Source organism: Gymnogyps californianus, chromosome 6 (assembly GCF_018139145.2).
Source record: "Gymnogyps californianus isolate 813 chromosome 6, ASM1813914v2, whole genome shotgun sequence".
Classification (NCBI taxonomy): Eukaryota; Metazoa; Chordata; class Aves; order Accipitriformes; family Cathartidae; genus Gymnogyps; species Gymnogyps californianus.
Window position 1 is genome coordinate 19,327,276 of NC_059476.1, and position 27,881 is coordinate 19,355,156.

Genomic DNA, 27,881 nt, shown 5'->3' on the forward strand with positions numbered 1-27,881 from the left:
TTAAGGTTTGCAAATACTATGATCTTTTGAAAACTCTTAATGGTCCCAACTTAAAAACTGCAAGTAAGTGTTCCCCTAGCTGTGTCACTGCACATGCGTTGTGCAATAGCATCGTGTATGCTGCAATTATACCATAACCACCGCAATCGCCTTCGCTGCCACCCATTAAGACCTCAGCTGAAACATACTTGAGTTGCGGCTGAACAAATTCAGTGGCTTTATCAAGATTACAGATGGAGAGATGCATCTGACCTCCACTTCCTCCTTCGAATTTTCTGGCTGCATTAAAATCCACGCCCCCGCCTCCCCATATGCATCCTACCACTAGACAGAATCCAGGTAGATAATTTAATGTAACATACTTTAATTTACTGGTATACGATCTACTGTGATTTTTCAGCTTGTCTCTAAAACCCAGTGTTTTTAAGAACTATTGTATAGAACATTTGCCTTCAGTTTTTAAATCCTATTTCTTTTTCTTGCACACATTATTTCCCAGGTCCAATGCTAATGTTTTGAATTGGCTGTAACTTCCTCCTCCTAAACACGTGTGTTCTTCTCCAGAAGAGCTATTTTGAAATCCCTGTAATGTCTACATACCAACGCTTGTTTGCTGTTTTAACTCAAACATAAGTTGGGAAATTGATGCACCACCATTATCTTGGCCATTCCTAATAATTATATTAGTTATTCCTACCGTAAGTTTTCAGTGCTTGTAGAACTTGCCTTTCTTTCTTTACAAGTTGTTACTAGTTCTTTTATTATCTCTCCCCTCCTGTCTGTCTTCTCTCAGTTACCAACCTTGCCCCTTTTTAGGGCAGAACATGTTAACTTCAAACCAGTCATCTACATGCTTTTTCTTTTGATCTTGCATTCCGTTCTGGCTGCCTGCAGCTTTTTCTGATCTAGTGAGCCACAGGCAGAGGGAAGAAACCCCTTGATACTCTCAGAATTACCACTGCTTATGCTTGCTGGAGAGGGGCAAAAGAGGCGCACGCCTCCCTCTACGCCCTTGACTATAGCCCTTCCCTTGCTGACACTACCTCCACCTCCTACTGCAACTTCAGTGGGAGCACTGAAGCTGTGTTGTTGCATTAGATGAGCACAAATCAAGCCTTTACACTTTTTTACTGGAACGCAAAAGGCAAGCCACCCATGGGATTCTGTTGTTGTTTCCAGCAAAAGAGAAAAACTGTTTTATTACATTAAGTTCAGGAGATGGGCAGAAGAAAGGGAAATGGCTCCTAGGCTGCTAGACAATGGTGGTCTGCTGGAAAAGCCACTTTGTTAACTTTTTCTCAGCTTCTTAGTGAATAAAGTGAGTGAGAGTGAGCAAGCGTGGGTGTGTACTCATATACACACACAGCACAGTGTTTAATGAGCAAGTTCAGGGTAGAAAAGACAGGGGCAACTTCTTTTATACACACTTATTTTTCATTCAAAATTAGTGCCAACATACCTCTTGAACATGCATTGTACGGATAATCTTAAGTTTTCCAGTCGTATATGACAGGAGAGTCTGGCTAAATTATTTTTGAATTTCTAAGAACTAAGGTCTAAGTTATAAGTAAAGTTTTTAAGAAAAAAACCCTAACATTTCCAGTTTGCTTAGTTGCAGCAGTTGTTTTAATACTAATTACTTAGTTTTTAAAAAACTAATGCAGAATGGAAAGTTAAAATTTAATTTTTTACAACCTAGATTGGTGCAATTTTCAGAAGCAATTTTATTAGAAGTTGTACTCCCAAGATACTTTAAAGATTTTCATCACCCTTGATCTTACTAAACATTTGCTTTCCTGCCCTCTAGTGCTCATATCTATTTAAACCCTCTATATGAGTCTGGTTTGGAAACCTCCTACCATAGAAGTGGTCCTACTGAAATAAAATTATTTACTTATTGCAATACTACAAGTGATCTAAGCAGTACTTTTGTTGTTGCTCATGTATGTATCATACCGCTACCTATGCAGTTATCTGAAAGGTAAGAATTTTCAGGTTACTTTTCACTTTACAAAACCAACATAAGGCAGTTTTCTTTTTCAGTTTTGGGCCATATAATGGAGTTTTAAATGCATAAATTGAAGCTTACTTCCAGATTTATTATTAAAACATTTTCACTAGTAGCTAAAGCTGTTAGCTATATACCAAACTACAAGTTTCCACAGTATTTACAGTTTTTCATCCACATTAAAAGCTTTTCTATTTAATGCAATTAATTTCCTCTCTAATGATGTAGTTTGTTATACTATCGTGCATGCTTACATTTAAAACAATGGGTTGACATACTACACCTGTAATTACTCCCATGCTACCAGAAAACCAGTGAATTAAATTTATTTAGTGTTAAATGGATATGGAATGTTATACAGTACATGTAAAGACACTTCAAGATGAGTAAAGCAGAACTAATTGCACAAGAGATTAAAGGTTCACCTCAATAGTCAGTATTATCAAATCATTACAGCTTCCATCTTCAGAGTGCAAGGTATGTCATGCAAAAAAAACAGCTCAAAAAAATCCCCAGACAGACAAAGCCAACATTGTGGTACCACTTAAAATGCTATCATACCACAATATTTTACAAGACATTAAGTGATCATTCATAGAGGATGAAGCATTTTAGCAATAACAAAAAAGTTTTAAACATACTTAACAGATTTTGCATGAACACCAATTCCAGCATTACTATACCTAAGGAACAGGCAACATGCTGGGAGAAAGTACCTAAAAATCAAAGCCTTTTTTATTCATAGCCAATATGACTTTCTGCAAGAGTTATGCAATCTTATTCTTCGGATTCCCCACATAACTGGGTAAGGTTCAATACATTTTTACATAGAGCATAATCACATAACCACCACATCAGCAAGACGATTTCATTATCTTGACCAGTTACTACATTTAAAACCATGGTATGATAACATGCCCTGCAAACAAATTGTCTTCTGGGACAGTGTCCTGTATGTAGAAATATAAAACAACTAAAATATACTCCTATCACTTTAACCCCAAATGAACTATAATTTGTATTTACATATTTTTGAAATATGTAGGTAAAAACTGCAGACAGAAGAGAAGCAGAATACACAAGAGAGCTACGATAGGGCTGACTGAACTGACTGGGGCATTCAGTAACCCTGAATGAGACTCGAACAAGGGCTTGTACCTTTTGTACTCTTCCTCTACCCAAGTGGTCTCATCAGGGCTACTGAAGGCAGCTGCTGCCACGGAAGAGCTGCTCATCCCACTTACACACTCCTCGCCCAGCCGGCCGAGCACAGGGAGCAGAACCTTGCACCCCGACCAGTTCCACTCAGCCAAAAGCACTGCAGATAAACGCACTTCTACACACCTGCTTCAACTACAGCTTGAACATTAACATGGAAGAAACACAGGAGATGACAGGATGGTTTTTAACATTTCCACCTCGCAATACTCATATCCTGAGGGCACCAACAGGTAGATTAATTTACCAAATTAAGCATACAAAAAAGGCCAAGTTGTTGCCCTCATATTAGGAATAAACTATTTAACTTCCCGGCTTAAATGTAAGCAAGAGGAACTCAAGAAAGACCTCCTTGAGGTTAATTTTCCAACTACATTCAAAGAAAATAATTTACTAAAACTGTAACTTGCAAGGTCTACTAGCCTTGAAGTGAGGATACAGGTTAACTACACTTATAGTTAAATAAAAAAATTCAGAAGACATTTTACAGAAATAAAATATGCAACTCTAGGAAGTAGGTGGAAAAACACTTTAGTATTCAGCTGGAACATTCTATTTTCATAGCCCATCATTCTCAGGAATGTATATTTCATAAATAAAAATACAGAACAAAAATTTGCGTATTCAATCTAAAGTTGGATATTTCTAAACCTCTTCAGATAAAATTTGCTTTCTCCCTCACAAATAAGTGATAAACCCTGAAAAAAAATTCACTTTTCAAATCTATCGTGCATGAGAAAACACAGATGAACAAACCAACATCTGGAAAAAACATTTTGTACAAGGTTGCAGTTCTAAAACACTTATATTACAAAGCAATGTAAATAAATACCAGGCTAGTACAAAAGCTCTTATTTACAGTTTTACAAATGAAAACATTTTCAGTGTAAATGCAGTGTTTTAAAGAACACAATATTAGTAAAATGAGTTCCTGTATAGAGCATTACAATTTCTGCTAATTTCAATGCAGTATTGTATAAAACCATTGTTTCAAGTTAATTTTTGTTTATAATTTAGTACAGCCAAACCCCAGTTCATGCCTGGAATGGTATCTGTTAAAGTGCTGAAAAAGAGGACATTTCTGAAATTTTAGAAAAACATACTGTACATTATTAAAGCTTTATCAAGTCAAAAATGGTATATTTTGTTCACATTTGCTACCACACCACCTGTGGATGAAAGTTTTTCAACAACTCGTCGTAATTAACAGGATGGCAGCCATTGGTATCTTTGCATCCGAAGTCTGATGGTTTCCCACAAGTAATTTGTCTTAAGCTTCAGCAGTGGCTTCAGGTTTCATAATCTGGTAAGTAATCAAGTATTCTGGATAAGCCTGAAAGAGTGACACACACGTTCTTTACTATCATTTCATTTTCTGGATAAATTCAGAATGTTTGCTAGAGAGGGGAAAAAAGTATTTATGCCAAAGAAAAAAAGGCAAAATTTCAAAGGTAAAATGCCTGGAGCATTCAGGAAACACGGATCCTTTCACCTGCAACCACAACTGGAGTTTGTTTTAAGACAAAAGCAAGTCCTAGCACCTTGAAAGTAAGAAAAAACCCCCAACACATTACATGCCTTTAAAAAAAACCAAAGTCTGAAAAACCAAACCAAAAAGCTATTTACCTGCTCCCCTCTGTAAATGACATATTCTGCCAATGCCAATCCATTTACACTGGGTCGCCCAGTGACCGAGTGATGTCCTGGGGGAGAATGAGCCATTTTCATAGCACTGAACTGCAGGAAAGACTTGCCCAGTGTTACACGACAAAACAGCAATTGCCTGTGTTAAAAGGGAAGAAGGACCATGAATACAAAATGCTTATACAAAATGCTTGTGAAGCTGCAGAAAGGCTATCTTCGTAATTTGAAACTTTTACTTGAGGAGAACAGTGGAACTTTAACACCACTTCAGCCACTCTTTGTAGTTCACAAAATTCTGAAGTTCTGTTTTGAAGGACAACAGTTACGCTCCTTTTGGGAAATGCTCTTTAGCCTGAGGAAAGTGTTGGTAGTAACATCGAAAAATGTTTACCTTGATTACTGGAAACAGCATGCTTAACAATGTACTCAAAAATTGTCACTACCTTTTCATGGTGGTTTTTTCATGTTTGGTTTCTTAAAAAAGTTTTGTGAGGTTGCCCCCCCTTCACTCATACTAACAACATAATTCACTCATGTTCTAACACTAGATTTGTATCTAACAGCCAAATCAACATCAAGGCCAAGTGCAAACTCTAGGTCAACATGAAATACCTCATACTAGCATTTGTCAGTATGTTATGTTGTTTTCATTATAAAAAGACAGAACAAGGGTACTTATTTCTTTACATGTGTACTACTGCAATGGCAACAGAATCTCAGCATTTTTGTAGACCAATGTTATGTACCATGTTGCTCAGCCAAAACTTTTGCTTTTCTAACTCTTCACACAAGACAAATTAAAAAAACTTCTTATTCAAAACTTTAGAAAGCATGAAAAGACTCTGACATCCTCTATAACTCTAGAAGATTATTCTCTTTATTTGAGAGTGCTGGAAAAGAGTAAACAATATGAAAAGGGGCAGAGACTCAAGGAAGGAGACTGGAAGAATGACCTTATCCCTGCGATACCAATGCAAAACAGTATGCACACAAACACATAAAACATTCTGCTGGTTGAAATGACGGCCACTACCACAATTAACTCCATGAAGTAAGAGTAACTTCATTCTGAACTGATGGTGTCAATAAGACATAACGTGTTCTGCAGAAAAGTGGATTTAAGAACTCAATTAGTGGTAGAGAGTCCACAAATCCGCATCTGTATTTTAGTGTGTGAAGCAGCAGTGATGTGGGGGCTGACTGTTACAAAGTACATCCTCCTCAAAGAAATACAGCATCTGAATATCACTGAATTTCTCCTTTCTCTGTAACAGGCCATGGCCTAAACCCTCATATTGCTGCATCTTTCACACAAGCACCTAGCAGATCCTCTCCTCTTCAATCTTTGGCTACCTAAGTCTGATTTTTACAATAAGTTAAGGGCAAAGGTTTGGTTAAATGCACTGAAGATGGTTAAAGGTTCTTTAAGACTTAAATATCAAAGTTTTCTGAAAGTCTCTGTTAGGCCCAGCATATAGAGAGGGCTGAGAAGGTTTGGTTACCAAGCAAATCTTTCTTCAGAGAGAGACTCTGCTGACTTGATGGTTTATAACACAACATACAAAGGCAAAATCAGATTCTTTTGAAGGACTTACCTGTGGCAAACATAACAAGATCTATCTTTGTGAATTGGACATCCAGTGCCACCTCCAATTCCATACACATATTGATTGCTTTTGGAAGAATTTTCAGCAAAATAAATCCCAGCTCCAAACATGCCGCCTATATAGGCATGTCTCTCATCAAAGCCTTTGTGAATGATTGCATTCACAAATGGGGAACCTAAGAGAAAGGAAGTAAAATATTGAAAACACAGTATACAGGCTTTTGTATGTGTCACAATTCAATCATCCATTCCCAACTTTTTTTTGTAGAGTTTTTCTACACATACAAGGAAATCAATCTCCAGAAATTCTGACCTCAGATTTACACAGCCAATTTGCTAGAGGTATTATACAAATGCCAGGAGCTAATAAGTGTACATTTTTAACAAAGATTTACAAAGGATAACATCTGAGACAACTCTTGCTGCAAGAGAAGGCTCTATGAATCTGCACTCCCTATGGCAGAGCTTCATTCTAACCAAAATTCATTTAATGCATTGCTACACAAATCCCATCTTCTTCCTAACACTAAGTAGATTGCATTTAAAAAGCAATAAACGTATACAAATATTTATTTACTTGCAATGGTCATAAAATTTACGACCTTTGCCTTAAAGAATAATCTGTTCAAAAGGGTTGGATTCTGCATCTCAAGACACCTGATACCCATTAATTTTCACAAAAAGTGCAGGTTTTTTTAGTAAGGATTTTTATAACAGTATAAATACAAAAGCACCTTTAGAGAGAAGCTGTTCTAAGAGAACATGGCATTTCAGAGTTACGTTGGGAATTACAGTGATAATAATCCAAAGCCTTATGCTCCAGCCTAAAGATAAAACCATATATGAAGCAGAAGAACATTCCAGATGAGAACAAGAAAAACCTATGACAATTGCTCATCATCTTCTGCAAGTGGCAAACGTGGTTAAAGACATATGTCAATGCTTAAAAAAGTTATATAAACTGAAGACTTAAAACAAAAAAAAGAACACTCATAAGGCATTAATTGCTTTGTTCCAGGGATAATTTTGTTGTTATCTAACTAATTTAAAAGACTTTCCTTTAAAGACAGGTCATTCCATTAAGAGGCTGTTTCCTCTTACAGGCGTACAGACCACAGTCAAGAGACAAGATTTAGATATCTACAAGTTTGGGCAAGCAGTTAATTATTGTGTTATTGCTGCTTCCAACAGTAATGTATTATGTTGGGAACTACGTAGCTTTCATTGTAAGGATGTACCGTGAACTTGCTTAATTTGCTCATCAGGACAAACCACGTATTTGTGCACAGGAGAGCTTTCAATTGGCTTTAATTTGCTAATTATAAGCTATCTTTTCTGGAATGATGAACAAGAACTAACTTATCAAATTGTAAAAACAAGAAAACAAAAAAATCCCACGCCAAACCCTAAAACAACCCATAGCACAATAAAGTTTGACCCTTAATCATTTTGGTCATACAGCCGATAAAACAGAATTAGTAACTTAACCAAGGAGGAGGCACTCCCCTTAATCTCCATTCATAATGGCTAAAATGTTTTCACTTAGAACTTTGAAGTCTCCTTTAGGGAGAGACAAGGAGATGCAAATTTCTGAAGAAAGATGCAGTGCGTTATGATGTCCCCATTGTGACATATACAAAGACTTGTTCATATAAAACTTAGGCAAAACCTAGAACCTATTTCCATGTAGAAAATTTACTTCGATTGAGCCAGTAGAAACCCTCCAATAAAGAGTGTTGATGGTGAAACGAGTTCATAAGGTGCATTTCAATATCTCACCATGAAACAGCATCCTTTCATTAGCATGGTTATGATTCTCTTCAGAGACCTCTTTCCTCCTGTGAGTATATCTTTCCCATAGTTTTTTGTTGCACACTTTCTGAATCTGAAACAGTCAAAATGTAAGTTCCACCCTGAAACTGAAAACTTGTTTGCTTTACTTGACAGATGTTTAACCTAGAGCAGCTATACCACAGTACACTTACACTGCCACTTAAACAAGAATACTTTCCTTAGAACTCAATGAAACACAAATTCTCTAACTTATCCTGAAGTTGATTGTTGCAGCATAACTTAAGTAAATCATAATTATATGCTTAATTAAGAATCAATTAATTTTAAACATCTGTTGAGCAATACTTCTTAATTTAAATTTAGCAGGCTTAGTCACAATTCTACTTGAGTATCACTCCAAACATAGCTTGATGCCAAACCACTAGTAAAAGATCACCTAGTAAATTAGGAAGTGTCATCCAAGAAGACTTCTAGAACACTTTTAAAAGAAAGTAAATTATGTACTCTCTGCAGAGGTATGCTGGACATTGGCAAAGCCTTATGTGTGTAGATATAGCATATCAATTCTACTGGGGAAACTAACATCAGTTCAGAATAAAACTTAGCAATACTTACTTGCAAATCAAAATCTCTATCATTCTAATGAAAATGACCACTTCTTCAGGGGGGAAAAAATTATGAATGCAAACCAAAATTCCACTAAATTATTTTAAGCAAGGTTGTCTACTGCCTGGTGTTTTAAGCTCCTTTGGTGTTAAATCAAGCCAAAATAGGTACCCTTACTTCCATACCTCAAGAGTTTTGCTTTTACTTCTTGCCGTTTTTTCCCCTGCCATTCCCTCAACAGAAACCTTCTTTTGTTTCCTATAAAACCTTCTGTCTTTTTCTTCAAACATTCTGCAGTCTTCTGTGAGGTCCTTCTATGTCAATTTCTCACAAAATTTCTTAATGACTATTAACTCATAAGCAGTTTTTCCATATAATCTTATTCTTTGAATTTCCCTGGAAGACGATCTTTTTCCTGTGCATGTCTCAGAACAGCACATCTTCTCACATTATGGAACTCAACAAACAAATGTAGAACATTTCATGGACACTTTATTTCCAGCGAAAACTCTAAAGGTGTAACCATGAACCATAAAAATGCAACAGCTACCTTTAAGATGTTGTATCTATTGAAGACTCCGCCAGCATGTCCTCCATCTCTATGCTCTCGGACAGTACTCTGCATCTGAAGATTGATAATTTTAAGGAGGACTGCTTTGTTTCAGAACACATTCAAAACACATATCCTTCACACAGTCAAACAATCAAAAGAACTAATTCTGTCTTAAAAAAATAAAAAAATCATACAAGAAATTTTTAGGCAATGACTGTATGTTAAGTAATGCCAGATTTTGTGGATGCACATGAACAGGTTTAATGATTTATTTTTTTTTTTTTTTTTTAAAAACTGTATCTGGAATAGTCCATGGTCTAGTTTTCAAATTGAAAAAGACGTGTCACTAATCTATTTAGAATATTGTTTCTTCAGAATTTTGTCCTGTGTGATTACAACACTTTGGAAGGAAGTGACTTAAAACTGTGTATAACAGACAGGCAATCAGTAGCATAGAATTTATACGTTATATCAAAGAGGTTTTCTATATAGTAGAGGTTTTAAAAATACTACAAGCAGTAATAACATAAGTAAGAAAAAAATTATGGATGTCATGAGCACAGATTATAAGTGGTACAGTCAAAGTAGGAAATTTGAAGTATCCTTATGCAAGTTTTTCTTAGGCTTAGAGATGTTTATTGCACTGTTAAATTGTCTAGCAACACTTCTTTATCTACTTCTTTAGCAGAAATAACAAAAACACTGAGAGACTACAAAGAAAGGTATACCTCTTCTTCTACTGATTGAAATTCCTTATCTTCAGTGGAAAGATCAATGAGAATAGTTCCACTACCAGAAGTATTTAGAGTCAGGTATGGGTTAAGTCCTGCGAATATAACAAAACACAACAGTTTCAGAAACTGCTTCAAGACTGCTGATTTGGAATGATAACCAGTAAGAGATTTTTCTTTTTAAAAGGGACCATTTTCTCAAAACTCAGTTTACAAGATGAAGAGGTTAGCTGCTAAGGAAGGCAGAGATTATCAATGACTTTAATTGCCTTCCATCAGCCACATACATTTTTGTGGATGTCAAAGTGCAATCCCTCAAATAATTTCATTAGTTTCAAACAACCTTTTTCACCATCTCAGTTTATAACCTCTACCCATACATTACCATGCATACACTATAAATGCCATGAGCAGCACAGCAGCTGGGTTTGGATGCAGATCAACGGCAATGATTTTCATTGATCTGTGGATACTGATCAATTGCTCTCTCAACAAGAATAAACATTTCAGACACACTAACCCATTTGTCTGTGCTTAGCTCAGTATGTTAATGTACACGACAGAGAAACTATATGTAAGCCATTGCTTACTTACGAGTTCATTTCAACTCTAGGCAGTGAAACAGTGAGCAACCTGTCCCTGTACAGAGTCCATGACTACTGATGGCAATGGCATCACGAACAAGAGAATTTACTTGAAGTGCTAATTCAGTAGGAATATTTTTCCCATGGATCATGCAGAAAGAGCTGACAAAAGAACTAAGATAGTCTGTGAACCTAAAAGGCCTGAGCCTGATATTGAATGCTTAAAGGAAACTTCTCTATCATTCCAAATATGGCAAAAAAAATTTGGAATTTTACGCAGAATCCATTGTCAATTTCATACAGACTTCAATCACAACTGGCAAGTAATGGGAATGTAATTACTGGACATAAGAATATAAAGACAGTGTGTATCAGGTGTCTTTTTGCCCACGCCCTTCCCAGACAACTAGCAGGTGACCAGAGTTAGATGCTGGGTCTGTCATAATCTCTCTAGAAAGGAATAATGTGGGGAAAAGGGAAATTACAGATTCATCCAGAGTCAGGAGCCTCATGTTAGCAGTGTGCAACTGGAATAGTGTTCAGGAGCAAGAAACTCTTGCAAGAAAGCACCAAAATAAAGCTCTTCCACAAAAGCCCTCCTAACCTCAAAATAATGGCTATACTGTGTTCAGGAAGAGATACCAAAATACCAGTGCAAACATACTTGAGTGCAAGAGCACAATAGCAAGATATAGAAAATTGACAAAACAACCCAATGACAACAATCCTCCCCACCCCAAAAACACACCCTAGAAAAAAAATTAAGTTGAAATATTCAGTTTAAGTACTTATGCCTGTGGTTAATGTTACAAATGAAAATGCCAGACCTTTTATGGCAAGACAGCAAGAGTCTAGAAAGAATGGGGGTGGGAGTGGTGAAGGATTTAGATGTTTGACATTCTGTCTATATACAGACATGTCAAAATATGTACAAATATACATACGTTCAAAAAAACATCAGTCCTACTTGGAAGGCAAAACCAGTGTATGATTACTGGTTGTGTAACATTAGAACTCAAACAGGACATGAGGCCAAAATAACATCTTAACAACAACTTCTATCCAAAATACTCAATGAATCTGTCAAAAACCATCTGACAAGAGAAAATTATGAAGATTTGCTTAAATACTTCATTACTAGGAAAAGGATTATCTTAAGCGTTGGTCAATACTGTTTTAAGGAGCAAAAAATAATTTAGAGCTTGGGATAGTGACTCTCTCATTACTATGGAGTGCAGATTTTAGAACGAGAATTCACAGATGGTGTCTCAAGAGGGAAAAAAATCCTACCAATTCTAACATTCAATTTCTATGAAACATAGCAAAACAATAGTAAGTGATGTTTCAGTGAGACAAGGAGGAAAAAAAGTGTTTTGTGGGGTTTTTTTTTTTGGTCTCTTATGCAGCCATAGTTAAATGAAGCGTACTATTCCCAGGATTGTGCTCGTATCAACAGTGCTGCACAAACAGGCTTTAGCATAAACTTCAATACAAGCTTAAGCTGTTAAACCAAGCAGTTATGTTAATTTTGGTTCACTGGAAGCACACCAACTGTATTTTTAAAGAAAAGTATATGTAAGAATTTCAGCTGGCTTTCTGAGAGAGCAAACGCAGTATTCTGTTGCAAAACCCAACGGAACAGTACATAACAGGCCCTAACCCATCAAGAGAGAATGTGCTCTGCTCTCCAGAGTGCTCCGATGAAGATAAATACTCCCTACCTCAAAAAGCTTACAATCATTTTGCACTAGATCTACACTTTACCTAAGTAAACACAAAACAGTGATCATGAAGGAAAAAAAATAGGTAACTAAAAGGCAAGACGCACAGCACAAATAAAAGTGCTCGTTTCAAGTCAGAAGACATTGTCATCACCTGAAGTGTCATTTTCTAAGATAAGTTATTATCATCAATTCTTTTTAATGATACAATTTAGAATAATCTAAAGCATTTATAAAAATGGATTCTATACAGGCAGCGTTACATAATAGTTTGAAACAAGTATATACCTTGCTGTCCAGAAATGAGTCTTTCAACTCCTTTAATGATTTTATGCCTATGGCCATAAGCATTAATTCCGATTTCCTTCAATTCTTTGTGTCCCATTTCAACCAATACATCCAGTGTTATCTATAATGAAAGCAACACCATTTTTTTGTACATCATCATAAACAGACTAGAACAGCTGCCAATGACAGTGAAAATATACCTCACAATAGCTGAGATAAAAAGCAAGTGTGAAAAGAACATGAATATTGGAGACTTTAGTGTATTATTCTTGTACTTTACTTTTACTCAACTGTTTTCTCCAAACTTTTGTCTTTAAATAAATATGCTACAAACTACAATGTGTAACTCGTATTGCTTGCAAGGATCATGCTTCTGATTGAGAAATACAATTTTCTAGAGGTATTCAAGCCAATAGAAACAAAACCAGAAATTACTAATCAACACTACTTATTTACTCCACCATTTATACCACTGAAAGGAAACATGCCTACACTCTCAAACTGACACAGACATTATTGCCCCCAGGTTTTTATATATGCATATATTTTAATATATTTATATTATATATAAATTAAAAAAATCCAGTTACACTCCTTTCCTTCATTACACCCCTTTCCTTCATTCCACTCCTTTTGACATTCACTCATTTTAAATCTGTCTCACTACATTATTTTAAATAGTCAATATTTATTCCCTTGCTTTCTGGCTGAGTATCTGGAAATAAATATAGCTACTTACCTGCTCTCTCTCAAATATGTCAATTAGATGTTCAAGGCCAAGGTTCCGCACAAACTGATTTATGCTGAAATCTACACCTGAAACTGGGTAAGAAGAAAAACTCACAATGAACATTCATACATGTATTGTAAAATAAAGTATACACATCTCACACTGTCTGTGGCAATAACGAGAGAGACAGAAATTCCTGGTCTTCTGAAGATAGGGAATAAATATCTCTATCACTAACCAGTGGCAACTGTTATTTAATCTACCCTAGTACTCTAAGATTTCGACCCCTCTCAAGAGCAGTCTTTGTGCTTCCACGAGATAACCAACTAGCTAGCTACCAGAAATGCATGTTCAAACAGAAAATATTTTGAGAACTAAAACGTTACAGAAGTAACCTTTTCAAGATATCTGATCTAAGAATAGCCTCTTAGAAACTAGATACAGTTTGTAGTAAAATACTGCTTGGTATGGAGCCAAATTTCATTTGACTTTTCTTTTAAAACACAATTCACCATTTTGGTTCTGTACAGCAAAAAAGGAACATTTTAGATTCTGTAAGGGGAAAGTACTAAAATCTTACACTACAAGACTTCTAGGCTTCTGTTCCTCGTTAATGACATCATAAGGAATAGGGATACTGCATATGTCATAGTAACTGTGCGCATGTGTGGGAAACTTCACACTTGTGTATTCTTTTTACCATATGGCAGAAAATGTTATTCATACCTAACTGAGAAAGCCTCACCTTCTTTTTTCTCCAGAACAGTAGCTCCCTCTGCGCTGTTTGTACCAACAACAGAAGGAAGTTCAGAAAAACTACCAGACAAGTTGTCAAGGCTACTTGCAGCAGACAGACTGGATGGACTGGATGGAACAGAAGACAGGGAATCAGCTGTAGAACCTGTAGTCTGAGACACACTTATAACCTGAGGTTTGTAGCAAGTTGGTAAGGCAGAAGGAGGCATTGCTGCTGTCAATAATGCGCTGACATCATCTGCCTAAATAGCAGAAAACAACTTATTAAAACAGAGAAACACTTTTACACAACGTTTTTTCCTAGAATGCATTATAATTATTCCAGACTTAAGTATACTGCAAAATAAATAAACGCATCTTGGAAAAAATATGTATTTTATAATGCAGTTTACAAATAGCCTTTTGTGCCAACAGCATACATGAAACTGTAAAATGTTTATAAATAAAAACTATAATAAAATAATAAGACTTCAATATTTCTAAAAAAATTCAGGGACAGTTAAACAGAACTCATTTTCTAGGAAAAACGAACAAAAGCTTCTACTTGCAACCAGAATTTATGAAACAAAACAGTTACTCTGAGTGTAGCTTTGAATTGTATTATAACACTTAGGAAAAAACTACCCAAAAACTTAATAGGCAGATAGTTTCCTAAATTTATGTTGCTACAAAGTTTGCTTACATTTTATTGCCACAATCTTTGTATTAGTCAAACTGTAAGTACCGAATTCAAAGCATCAAATTATAAGCATTAATTCCTTTTGTTGTTTTTTTGTTTGGGTTTTTTTTTTCCCCACTCCATCTTAAAATAAGAAGTCTTGAGCAAGAAAATATTTAAAGAAGGTTTATAAAGGCTCTACTGACTTTCCTTACTAGGCACACATAAACACCAGAGAAACCACAATATTTTAAATTTTGCAGAAGTTGCTGTATTACCATTTTTTTCTTAAAGGATAGTTTTTATATGAGCTGCCACAAATGGCAGGCAAGTACAGATTTCCCAAGAAGAGCCCCATCACTTACAGTGACCAGGTCCAATGGCGTTTGTCCTTCTTGGTTTTTCAGAGTAGGATCAGCCCCATGTGCCAGTAACAAGGCACAAAGCTGTGTCCTTCCTTTCTGGGCTGCTTCATGCAGAGGTGTGAAAGCCCATTTGTCCGTAGCATTCACACATGCATTATACTTTATAAGTAAAGCTGCTACATCAACGTGCTGGAAAATAAACACACCTGTTAAATTCCAAGGTATCACAGTGTATTAAACTAACTCAGAACTATTACTGATACTTCTCTGTTACCCTCATTCTGAATTTTCTTAGAATACATTTACTTTTTAATTACAATAAAAAAAAGTATTAAAACAAGGTGTTTTCTTCCTCATCTGTAACATACCAGTTAATATTTCTTCTCTTGTGAAAAGAGGACAGACTACAACAGAATCCCAAATCCAGGGGAATCTGAAGGGAAAAAGCCTGAATTTGAACTTCCAGTTTGGAAAGTACTCCAACTGTTTTGATTAAAGACTTGATCCAAGCACAAAGATCCAGGAAGTCCACAAAAACAACTGGTGTCTCAACACCAGCCAAATAAGTGAAAATGAGAATCTTGCTGATAAAATTTGACTGGCACAGGTAAGGAAATGCATTTTATGGAACACCTTACAGGCTCCTGGCTTTCTAAGCATTCATGTTCAGAAAACTTGATTCTGTAAACTCCAACCATGATTTTGCAAATTCAAATGAGTCTTCACCTATACAATGAGCTGACTATGACTGAATTATTTTTTTGTGTTTTACAAATAAGATTACATTACAACTCAACAGCAAAAGCTTTCTAGAGACTATTGGCTCACAATGCTATCAACGAAATGTATCACTTCTATTTATTTATTTTAAAAATAAATAAAGCCTCAGAAAGTTTGAGGTATTTACCCCATAAGATGCCGCATTATGCAGAGGAATCAAACCTCCTTTATCCTGTGCATTCACATCTGCTCCATGCTGTAACAGGTACTCTGCAACCTCCAAATTGTTGTAACCAGCTAGAAAGTTGCAAAAGGAGAGAATAAATAGATTATATTAAAAAAAAATCATCAACAGGCTGTAGAGAAGTAGTAATTCACTTAAATTACTTGAAAGTTAAGATGTCAATCCCACTGAAGACAGTGTATTACCTACTAGTGAGGACAGCTTCACCCTATTTAAGAGTATTTGGTTTTAAAACTTCTGTCAATAAACAACAAAAGATCCTCTTTAATTTCCTATTCAATCTAGCCAAAGTCATTAAACAGTTTAGAAGAGGAACATAAGATTAATATGCATAAAATACTAGTTTGTTTTTTTTTTAAAGAGAAAATACGGAATCCTCTAGCTTGAGACTACACTTTAAACTTGCTTAGACATAGAAAATTCAACCACAGTAACTAGTAACTCTGATCAAACCAGTTAATTAAAACACTGACCTGCTAAATGTAGTGGTGTTGAATGCCGTCCTTGCGTGTCCCGACAGTTAACATTGTCAGGTGAACACAGCTTTTTCACTCGGGCCAAACAACCTTTCTTTGCAGCATCTAGCAGAGCTGCATCTCCTCTAAGTAGGTCTTGAATATCAGTATCACCATCTTTAACAAGGTCTAGAGGAGTATTTCCATCTCTGTTTTTCTTTGTAGGGTCTGCTCCATGCTGTGCATATCAAAAACAGGTGGTAAGTACGTAAGTAGAATAAACACATTGCATCTTAGGCATCTTATGCCTTATTGAGCAAATATTCTGACACACATTTGAATCCTTCAGAGAGCACCTTCCATTTACTGTGTAAGAAAGGAAAACATAGTTGCTCATAGTATCCCTTTTACTGAAACAATACCTTTAACTACAATCATTTAGAAACCACAAAACGCAAATCAATTTCTCAAAGAAGTCCAATCACATTTCAGACTGAACAAGAAAGAAAAGAAAGTAACCTCTCTCCAGCATATGTAATACCTGTAACAGGAGCTTGCAAATCTCGTATTTTCCTTTTGCTGCAGCTTCATGCAAGGGAGTGAATTTCCACAAGTCAGCTACATTGACAACTGCACCATGTTTAACCAGCAGTTCTGCAACTTCATAGTGACCATATGAGCAAGCATTATGTAAAGGGACAAGTCCTCTGGAAACAATTTAAAAAAGAGAAAAAAAAAAATCTTTAAAAATTGGTCTTTTTTCACAGTGTGATATAAACTTAAAACACAATGCACCTTCAACAATCAAACCATAACAAAAACACTTTTTTTTTCTAATTTTCCACAATAGTCTAATATAGTAGGAATCTCTACTGCCGAAGTGGTAAAAATGCAATCAGCAGTGGCACTGAAGAGAAGTAAAAACACAGGGCCAGAGAAATTCTTGATGCTCTAGTCTCAAGTACTGCAAAATGCTTTTGCAGATATTCTGAACATCTTCATTCTAACAGAACTTTCTGTGAAAATAAAAAAATTGAATGTCTGAAGAAAGATGGGATGCTTATCAGCTAGCAATATTCAAGAGCTAACCGATATCAGCAATTACAATTGCCAAGAAAATATAAATTTGAGTATTTACCCCTTATCTTTTGCATGCACATCAGCTCCATGCTGAAGAAGATATTCGACAACGGATACTCTATTATATCCAGCTGCAAAATGAAGTGGTGTAGACTGACGTCCTTCAATATCTCTGCAGTTCACACTTTGAACTGTACATAGTTTCTGTGAAATCCCCAAAACAAAACATACATCACCATATATAGTGTTGGCACACTTTTAATGTAGTCATAAAATATTGTTATACACATCTAATTTTGAAAAATTGTTTTCATTAAAAAGAAAGTTTATTTCTTCATTTATTTTTACATAAACCCTTTACTTTTCACAGATTGTGTCCCAAGAAAAAAAAAAATTTAAATAATCCCTCCTCCCAAATCCACACCTGTGACTTCTTATTTACGCTTTTTATATAACACAAACTTCTAGAGGTGGTGAACATTACATTTTGTCATCTGTAATATTTGTGCAATACAAAGGTTTTAGGACAGGGATCACAACTCTAAAGCAGTCAGTGAAAGGCTGTTTGTTTATTTTGAGAAATTATAGTTTGGGATATAATTCCCTTTTATTTTTAGGACAGGTTTAAGCTTACTTTTACAGTATCCACATCTCCAGCCTTTGCAGCCTCCAGCAACTGTCGATCTGCATCAGAATTACCTAATGGGATACCTTCTGCAAAATAAATGCGGTTGCATGACAGGTAAGTGTATGTAGTTGAAGGAATTTGTTAAGACAGGAAATCATTTGAGTATTTCAAAGATTTCCCTTAAAAAAAAAAGCTAACCAATTATAGACAAGTTTTGTCTTTTCTTAGTATCTACAACTGTAGCTATTAGTTCTAACAGTGTTTGCAAAGTTGCCTTTAGCAATATGCTTCCTATCCATTTTGAAGTACTGCGGAACCAACTAAACATTCTTATTTCAGTTTCAGAATTAGACTATATCAAGAAGCTTACCTATGTGTATAATGTCCAGACCTTACTCTTGAAAATCCACGTACCCTGTTGCCTCTGCTCACAAATGCAAAGCAGCCATTTTTTGCTTTTGAAGCTCATTTTCTACTTCCAAGATTCCCCCCTCCCTATGCTAGGATTTTTCCAAAATTATTCCAGGTGGCTATACCATGAAACATTCTGAGCATCTCTGACAATCTGTGTAGCTGAATACTAGAGAGTAAATGATATTGTTAAATACATCTAGAGCAGGCACTCTCCCTGTGCACGCGGTTATGGAATAAGAACTGCACAACCCAGTACTGTCTTTTGTAGAAAGTACTTTCTTTTGACTTCTGTTCACTATTATTTCTTGACAGCACTTGAAATGGCAAGTAAAATGAAGCACCACATTACTTCAGAAGTGGATCCTGAATAGATCAGTTGTACCTTGTAGTAGCTGTTGCACACTTTCAGTCCCCATTTGTAAGGCTGTAAAGCCCTGCAGAGACACAATGGAAGGATCACATCCAGAACTCAATAGCAACCTGCACGTCTGAAGATGGCCACAATGTGCTGCTCTATGAAGAGAGGTCTGGCCAAGATTATCTAACGCATTAACCTAAAAATAACACAGACAAGAAATACCACCATCAAAACTTAGTATTAAAGTTGTTTTCATTGCTGACTGGGAGAGTTTCACAAGTATTCTTCTCACTTTAATTAAAATAACATATTCAGCATATTTCCAAAGGTCATGACATTTCAAAAGATAAAATTTAAACAAAAGCAGTTCATAAAGTTATAACTACATTTACTGAGGAAGAATAGCCCCCTTTTAGAGGCATGTGAATAATCCAGCGTAAACAAACAGTTACAGCAATTTTACCGCACACAGAAGTAGACCGTTATTTTGCTCATGGCAGCACAAATCCTCAGTGCCAACATGCAGAACAGCTTTTACCTGCATTGGCTTATTGTGGTTTTTCAGATTGAGGACTTTCTATGTGTTTCAGTCAAGGTGTATTTAACAATTTAAAACTCTGCACCCAAAGGTTACTTGTATTCCTTACTGTTCCTCTACTTTTGATCATTGCTTTGGAAACTTCACAGCAGTCAGGCTGTAATCAAATTTCCATGAGAGAGAGATTCAACTCCTAGTTTTGGAGGATTCAAGCATTAGTGAGTACCTCCTTTCCACTTTTTCTTTTTGTGGAAATTTGAACTAAACACTGTGTTATGATTTAACATTTTGCCTTCACTATAATTTTTACTGCATACAACATCATGTAAAGTCTACCTGTTATACAGTTCAGTCTAGCTTCTTGTTGTTCGTATATATCCCCTACTTTTTTATTTCCTTAAGCATTTCATTACTACTGCTGGACAATGAAGCACCAAGTAAGATACTCTACAAACTTTCAGTTAACAGTGAGAAGAACTACATCTGCACTTCCTATAAAACAGGACCAAAACAACAATAATGTGATGCCTCAATGTATAGGGTTGTACCGATGGATTGATGGCCTATGTCTTAAGTGTATAAATCTACAGCCTTCCAAAATGAATTCTTTTAGAAAAGTCTGTCTACTCAGCTGTCCATTCTCATGGTATGAAAACCTATATAGTAGGCAAACCTCAACAAAAAAAAAGTATGAATAGTAACTCATACCTTAGCTTCATGTTTCACAACTACTTCAACAACATCATTATGAGCCTTTTCTGATGCCACATGCAGAGGAGTCAAGAAGCTTTAAAAAAAAAAAAGAAAGAATAATTCAAAATGTATTTTGCAAATCTTCTAAACAAACACTTAAGAGTATTCATTTGTAACCACTCACTCTTTTGTTTTTTCATTGATGTTGGCTCCTTTCCTCAGCAGCAATTCACATACTTGTTTTCTCTTAGGATATGGAGATGCAGCAGCACAGTGCTGAGAACATTAAAAATGGTAGCATTAACAACTAGCTAGCAATATACAGGTTTTACTGCTTGCTGATCAGCTGGTTGTGTGCAGTGTCAACAGAAAAAAAACAACCAAAAACATGTAGAAGCTTATTAATTCGGGAGATTCGACAGGAGCTTTTGGATTTACTCTGGTATTTTCCAGAGCTCCCTCTCCAATAATTGCTGGAAACCTTCAAGCTTTACAAACAAAGCTAATATATGTAGCTTGCTGTTGCTTAAAACTAGACTATTCTACAAAAAACCAGAACCAGTCATTCAGACAACCTAAATTAAACGGGCAATTTAGATTAGTCTTAACATTAACCTTAGGAACAAAATATTAATCAATGTTATTTGTTTAACTAGACACTGGATATTCCAGGTTGGTCTGAATTACACTGTTTGACACTGAAATTTTTAGTTCTAAACTATTACCTAGTACGTTTAGGTCAGCCACAATATATGCAAAATAATTAATAAATCCTGAGATATTACCAATGCTGTCTCATGTGTTTGAGGATGTTTGAAGTTCACTGTCTCCAAAGAAAGATGTTTCTTTATACGAGCTACATCTGATTCTCTTGCAGCCTGTAGCAGTGAGTGACCTTTGAATTCATCTTTAAAAAGAAATACATACCAGAAGGTTACACTCCTTAACTCGAGAAGGATCAAGAGGCTTGTTTCTTTCAGTTAGATAAAAATATTCATTTTATTCAGCAGACCATGGCACAGACATTTCCAACTCAGACTTAAGCTTTTACATCACTTGACAGAACTTGTTAGCTAAGTCAAAACACTACAGGAATGCGCTTTGTTTCTAAACCAAAGCCAGAGACATCCAAACTCGCTGAACAAGATTTATTTCACTCACCACTGTCCTAGGTTCCACTCTTTGCATATGTACCAATTCAAGCATATATAAATCTCTACTTCTGACCTGTCTTTGGAAAACCATTTCTAGATGCTAACATGAAGTCTAATGTAGTATTTACTGATATTTTTTGTCCGTATCCCAGAAAGTTATTGTTTGACCACTGAAGGACAGAATTTGAGGGCATTCTTTTCAACTCCTTAAGTTTGCTGGACAAAAATCAATGCCTTTCATCAATTTCTTTGAACTTTCAGCGATTGTGGCATACTCAAACATATTCAGCATTCTAAACAGTTATGTTTTTTCTTTTCTTCAAACAAAACACAGTGGAATAAAAATGAATATTTCAACAGTCTTGCAAGGACAGGAGCAAGTATGGAAAATGAAAGCGTACTGGCAAGGTCGTGAGGGAAAGCATGTATTCAGGGAAGAAAATCTGCAAAACCCATCACAACCACATGAATATAAAACTGACAATAAAATTATTTTAAATGCCTACATTCAGAAATCTAGCAATCTCGGAGTATAAACAGTGAAATGTACCGTCCAACATTGCACAATTGCTTGGAAAGTGTGAGCATTTTCCAAGTCTGATTTCTGGCAAGTCACTGTCTAGGGAACCTAAGTACACATTACAATCTATAACTGTAGAACTGATCTCACTTTATACTCACATGCTAATCGTTCTTTTAATTGGGGTGTTGGAGCCAAATCAATGGTGCTTTTGTTGTGACAGTTCAACAGTGTTGGGTCAGCACCATAACTTAACAAAAGAGAACATACTTCCACCCTGTTCTTAGAAGCTGCTTCATGCAGAGGGGTGAATTGCCACAGATCCACTGCATTCACACACGCTCCATGCTTGAAAGAGGTAAAAAAAGATGCAATATCAAAACCAGATCATTAGAAAAAGACTTCTGTCATTAGTTTCAACGCAGTAGCCTGTTAAAATAAAAATCAGTGCTTGTATGCAAACTGTATCCAAGACATTCTCCAGACATTCATTTCAGTATAACACAACATTTCAGCACATTGCAGTTTTTAATCCTCTAGTGTCTTATAGGCACATTCAAAGAAGCCGAAGGCAGGCTAGTCTCTTCAGGCTTTCTCCAGCATCTCTAAAAGGAGAGTAGCTCTGCCACAAGTCAAATCGGAGAAAGGGCCTAATTCATATATTCCAAATCACCTTTGAACAAGCTCCTGTTTCTTGTTGCTCTAGAAAAAGCCTAGAGTGAACAGCTGCACTAAGATAAATACATGTTCTGTGAATACCCCCAACTGAATTGTTTTTCAATTCAAAACATTTAAGTACAAGGTTCTGCAAGTAATACTCTTGGATGATTAATATCTGTGTAATTCTTCTCCAGTAACATTCTGTATGCACTTTGAGTTCTGTCTGTAAGCAAGTCTGATAGGACATGCTCTTTCCCACTGCTCCTGCTAAAGCTGCAGTGCTTTGCAAAAAATAATTTAAGATTCACTAGAGCAGAAATCGAACAGGGGATACAACTCTAGCTTAACAGTTAACACACGCAGTAGTGTCTAGGCAAGAGGTGGGTTTTTTTTGTCTAGTACCACAACTGTAAAGATTCACTTTACAATTGGCCTCTGAAGTAAAAAAAAAAAAAAAACTTGACTATTTATACTTACTACAATATATGCTTGTTTCAATATTTTTTTACTTAATTTTTGCTAAACAAATAGAAAGACACATGGAGTTAGTGGGGACTGAGACATACAGGATAGAACAACAACAGCTATTCCATGAGCATCCAAACATCTAGAGTTATCTAACAGAACACCCCCAACTGTTCTAATGATCATGATTTGCTGTAGCAGCTGAGAATGGGCACAGTTCAAAAGTCCCTTGGTGGACAACACTCACAGATTTTTGCAGGCCACATCTTCGAGCCATTAGTTTAATGCGCATCATACTTTATCTTCAAGATTAACATAATCCAGATAAGCCACTTCAGTTCCGAGAGTTCACTTACGTTAGGAAAACTGACACATTTTTCTTTGTTTGGGGTGAACGCTACAATTCAGGGCCAGAATTGATGTTGTAAAGTTCATTCCCTCAAGAGACTGATTATTCTTTCATTTTAAAACATTTACGATCTTTACCATTATTCTTTTCAAAAATCTCTTAATACTCTCTCCCCTGAAATATTTTTCTATTGCTCACAATATTGCTCAGTTTTTGGGGGTTTTTTGTGGGCTTTTTTTGTGGGGTTTTTTGGGTGAGGGTGGGAAGGTTGAGGTAGGAAGTACTTACTTGGTGGTACAAAAACATTCAACTTCAGAGCAGAGAGAGTTAAAAACAGAAAGCACATTTATAAGAAAAAAAGCTTCCTTGCAAGCAGAACATTCCGTAGCTCCAGCTTAATAATCACTAACATGTAGAGCAAAAGCAATCTATCATTCTTTAAGTTTTGTAAATCTAAGTACAAAATTAAAAAAAAAATGCAACTTGCATTAGTTTATTATAAACCGTTCTTATTTAATAATGTGCAATTTAATCTCTTCAAAGACCAACCTTTACTAGAAGCTCTGTTACTTCATAATGACCATAGGAACAGGCATTGTGAAGTGGCACCAAATCTCTATATAGGAGAGAAAGCAGGAGGATGATTATCTTAGTATGCATATTTCAATTCCAAATGCATCTGTAACATTGCAAATGGTACTATGTTGCACCTTGAACGTTTTACAAAAATAATCAGAGGTGTTCAAATGAAGTTGAGGGGAAAGAAGCAGCTGGAGAAGAACCCAGAAAATCCCATCAGCATTTTTCAGAACAATAAACGTTTAAAATAATCAGAAGATGAGAAATTAATTGCACCGTCTTACTGCAAATGAAATGGTTCCACTCAGACTCGGAACTCTAAGCAGGAAGAACTATCTGCAGGGGATATTCAGGAGTGACAGTAATTATTTCCTTTTTCACAAGAACACTGCTGTAAGATTATCTTCTTCCTTGGAAACTAAACAAGTCTTACTGGCTAACATTTAGGTAACTGTACAATATTCTACAGTGACAGCAGACCTACAGAGGTTTTAAAGCCAGCTTCATACTCTCTCAGACCCAGTGGTCTTAGGAGCAAAGTGAGAAATTGCCCAAAGTGAATTCTTTCACTGTGGGCTAGTAAGGGAGAAATGACAAAAGTGAATTCCAACCCCAAGAGTACAATTAAAGCTGTCTGATCAGGCAGCTGTTTATGTAGCTGTGAAGGGAACCTAGGAAAAAAGAGGAATAAGAGTTTGCTTTCCATAATCTTTAATGTACACAAACACACATTTTAAAAATAGGTTTTTCATTACATTTTATGTAACTAAATAAACTTAGCATGTCTATATTTCACCACATTTCCTGACATAACAACCAAATGCTTGAAAATGTAGTCCAAATAAAACCTCTCGGAAACAGATCTTCAATTTTTATCACATTCTTTGCAAAAAGCAGCACAGAAATTTAAAAGTAGAAATAAAATTAAGATTGACTTGGTCATTGAAATATTTGCTGACTTCACAGTGCTGTATGAATGTATTTCATTAAACAAGATAATAATTTGGCTAGTGATACCTAAAAGGCAGCATGTTCTATGGTCAGCTCAATTTGGATTCTACTGATTCACAAGTCTTAAGTCTGTACACTTTGCATTTCTGTCATAACAGAAAGGTTAAAGATGGCATAATGGTCTCAAGTTAGAAATTCTTCATGGTTGAAATAGTATTACTATTCTTTACTTCATCTCAATTTTTAACAAATTCTGTTTATTCTGAACAAAGGAAAAATGAACCTACCCTTTATCCTTAGCATGTACGTCAGCCCCATGTTGCAGTAAGAGCTGTACTATTTTTACACGGTTATACCCAGCTGCTAAATGTAAAGGAGTAGACTGAAATGACAGAATGTAGAAGTAATCAGTAACACAAAATCAAGGGTTGATTTTATAATTTTTTTTTTTAAAACTTGTTAACAGTACTAATTACTGAAGTCCTTAAAATACTTGCAACGTTAAAAAAACCAAAGTGCTTGAATCAGACATTTGATAACTATGTTTATTGTTTACTAACTACTCTTGCAGTCATCTTAAACACATATCCTGAATTTACTCCATCACCAATACATTCTGGCAACGAAGGCCTTCTTAAAGGATTTTTGAATCCCGCAGTCCATTTTTGTGTTTTAGCCTACCATAACTATAAATACTTTGCTGGGACAAACTATGTCCCTTGTGAAAAGGGAAATAAGATGGCCATTAGAAACAACAACTGCTAAATTATAAAGAGGTCCCCCTGCCAATCAATAGATTAAGTTTAGAAATTATCAACAGAGATTGTTATCCACATCTGTGAGTGCAGTAAGTTAGTGGGGTGTGGGGGAAACTTAATCTTCTCTTCTAAATTCTCACCCTCCACAGAGCAGTCAGGTAACTTCTCTATGATCTTTTCTAGCAAACCCACTCAAGCATACCCACCAGCAGCACTAAGGGCAGAGCTACAGATTAGTGAAGAGAAATCTTATCCTCTTCCTTTACAAACCCATCAACTGAACTGGGTTTGTACAGTTCCTAGAGGATGAGTCTTGTAACTAGAAGATGAGAAAATAGAGATGCATAGGTGTTTTGGCGATCCCAATATCTTACCACAAAGCCTTACACAGGTAAATTCATTCGAATACAACTTAAGTGAATGAGCACACATACTTAATGAGAACAATGAGGATGACAAAAATTGATACTCAATAATCTGAACCTTTGGTAGGCTAGGGGCTGAACCCAGGAGACTATCAGGATTTTTTAGAATGGAGATTGTGAACATTTTTCACATAGTTCTTTACCAACGCTTATAGCGATGAATAGCTTGTTCCTGAAACAGCAGCGATAACTTGCCTAGGGTGTATGGCAAATAAGGGGCCTGTGTGTATCTCTTTGCGATAGCAACACGAATCTATGAAAAGGTCTCCCTTCTTTATCACTGCAGATATGAGGGTCAAGCAGAAGTTCCAATTGAAAAGGTGTTTGTTTATTGCTCCTAGATGGAAATACCTACATAGTCCTTTTAAGGTTAAAAAACAAACAAACAAAAAAATCAGCTAGCTGCTAGAGAAGTACAATTTTATTTTCCCACATATATTAAAGAAATTAGATAGAATCTATGTTTAACATTCTTAAAATCTGGTCAAACAATAACTGTGAAACATGTAAGAGTGAACTAATTTTAAATCAGGTTTTAAACAAAAATACCTTTCTGCCATCACTTGCGTGACAGTTAACATTTAATGGTGTAAGAAGAGACATCATCTTTTCTTCATTTCCACTCCTGAAAAACAAGATATGAAATTGGTAGAAATATTTTTATTCCAGTTTTTAGTAGCTTATTATGTTTTTATATTTTTCCTTGCTATAGTATTCAGCAGATCTGTCCCGAAGTAATACATTCACTTCTGTATTGTCAGCATTAAAGGGAAAGCAAAAATGTATTTATAACTATTTTTGTAGCTTTATTCACAGATAACAGCCAAAGCTTAGCATCTAGATGGAATGCCAGCTCAAGAGCCAATATATATATTCATTACATACAATTCTGAAAATATAACTAAATTCCAGATATCTTCCAAACATGCATACCTGGCACTTTCTAAGAGTTCATCTTTCTTGTATTCACCTGGAAGACAAAAGGGAGTTTCTTTAGGCGTTAAATATCTACACACGTGAAGTTCACTACTTATCCTCCTCTTCCAAAATTTTAGAGAACTTAAGTGCTAAAAATTTGACAGTCCATTACTCAACTAGCACAATAAACTATTTATCCAAAACACATCCCATGACTGAGAACATGAAGGCCATACGGGAATTTCTATTTAGAATTCTAAAACAGAGAGAAGTTAAATTAATATCAGAAAGACAAAACCCAAAATACTGTATTACATTATGACTAATAACAGTCGAATGAATGTAATCTAAAGAGTATCACTTACCAGTCAGCACTGCTTTTGCAGACGGGTCTGCTAAATCCAAAGCTGTTCGTCCATCTGTGTTCCGGATGGTTGGTTCAGCACCATGCTGCAGCAGTACTACAGAATGCCAAAGTTTTCCATGAGAAAACAATTCTATAAGACAAGGCTTATGAGACGTATCATTACTGTAAGCCGCAAGCAACAAAAGAAACATCCAGCTACTGATCCTAACTTCCCCTCTCAAATTTTTAATGTCAGAATTCCTTAATGTCATCTGTGAACAGTTTAACTACTGAAACATGCCTAGACACATTTTATGAGAGAAAAGCAGAGTAGAAATGGAACAACCACAGACTGGCAGGAGGC

At 35.8% G+C, this 27,881-nt stretch overlaps 1 protein-coding gene across 1 annotated transcript in view; it reads right to left on the minus strand.

Annotated features, from left to right (window-relative positions):
- Positions 1-262: 262 nt before the first annotated feature.
- TNKS2 (tankyrase 2) overlaps positions 263-27,881 on the minus strand; it is a 34,786-nt gene continuing 7,167 nt past the window's right edge. Inside the window, exons 3-27 of the mRNA XM_050898688.1 lie at positions 27,537-27,632; positions 27,187-27,223; positions 26,803-26,878; positions 25,358-25,452; positions 24,090-24,156; positions 22,228-22,414; positions 21,178-21,299; positions 20,577-20,668; positions 20,408-20,486; positions 19,186-19,357; positions 18,396-18,475; positions 17,820-17,965; positions 17,223-17,388; positions 16,700-16,919; positions 16,170-16,279; positions 15,263-15,451; positions 14,229-14,481; positions 13,493-13,575; positions 12,754-12,874; positions 10,158-10,255; positions 9,427-9,501; positions 8,256-8,361; positions 6,466-6,652; positions 4,853-5,009; positions 263-4,559 (exon numbers count right to left, since the gene is read on the minus strand). Of these exons, the coding sequence (XP_050754645.1) occupies positions 4,497-4,559; positions 4,853-5,009; positions 6,466-6,652; positions 8,256-8,361; positions 9,427-9,501; positions 10,158-10,255; positions 12,754-12,874; positions 13,493-13,575; positions 14,229-14,481; positions 15,263-15,451; positions 16,170-16,279; positions 16,700-16,919; positions 17,223-17,388; positions 17,820-17,965; positions 18,396-18,475; positions 19,186-19,357; positions 20,408-20,486; positions 20,577-20,668; positions 21,178-21,299; positions 22,228-22,414; positions 24,090-24,156; positions 25,358-25,452; positions 26,803-26,878; positions 27,187-27,223; positions 27,537-27,632 (3,077 nt within the window). The 3' untranslated portion in view covers positions 263-4,496. The remainder of the gene's footprint in view (positions 4,560-4,852; positions 5,010-6,465; positions 6,653-8,255; positions 8,362-9,426; positions 9,502-10,157; positions 10,256-12,753; positions 12,875-13,492; positions 13,576-14,228; positions 14,482-15,262; positions 15,452-16,169; positions 16,280-16,699; positions 16,920-17,222; positions 17,389-17,819; positions 17,966-18,395; positions 18,476-19,185; positions 19,358-20,407; positions 20,487-20,576; positions 20,669-21,177; positions 21,300-22,227; positions 22,415-24,089; positions 24,157-25,357; positions 25,453-26,802; positions 26,879-27,186; positions 27,224-27,536; positions 27,633-27,881) is intronic.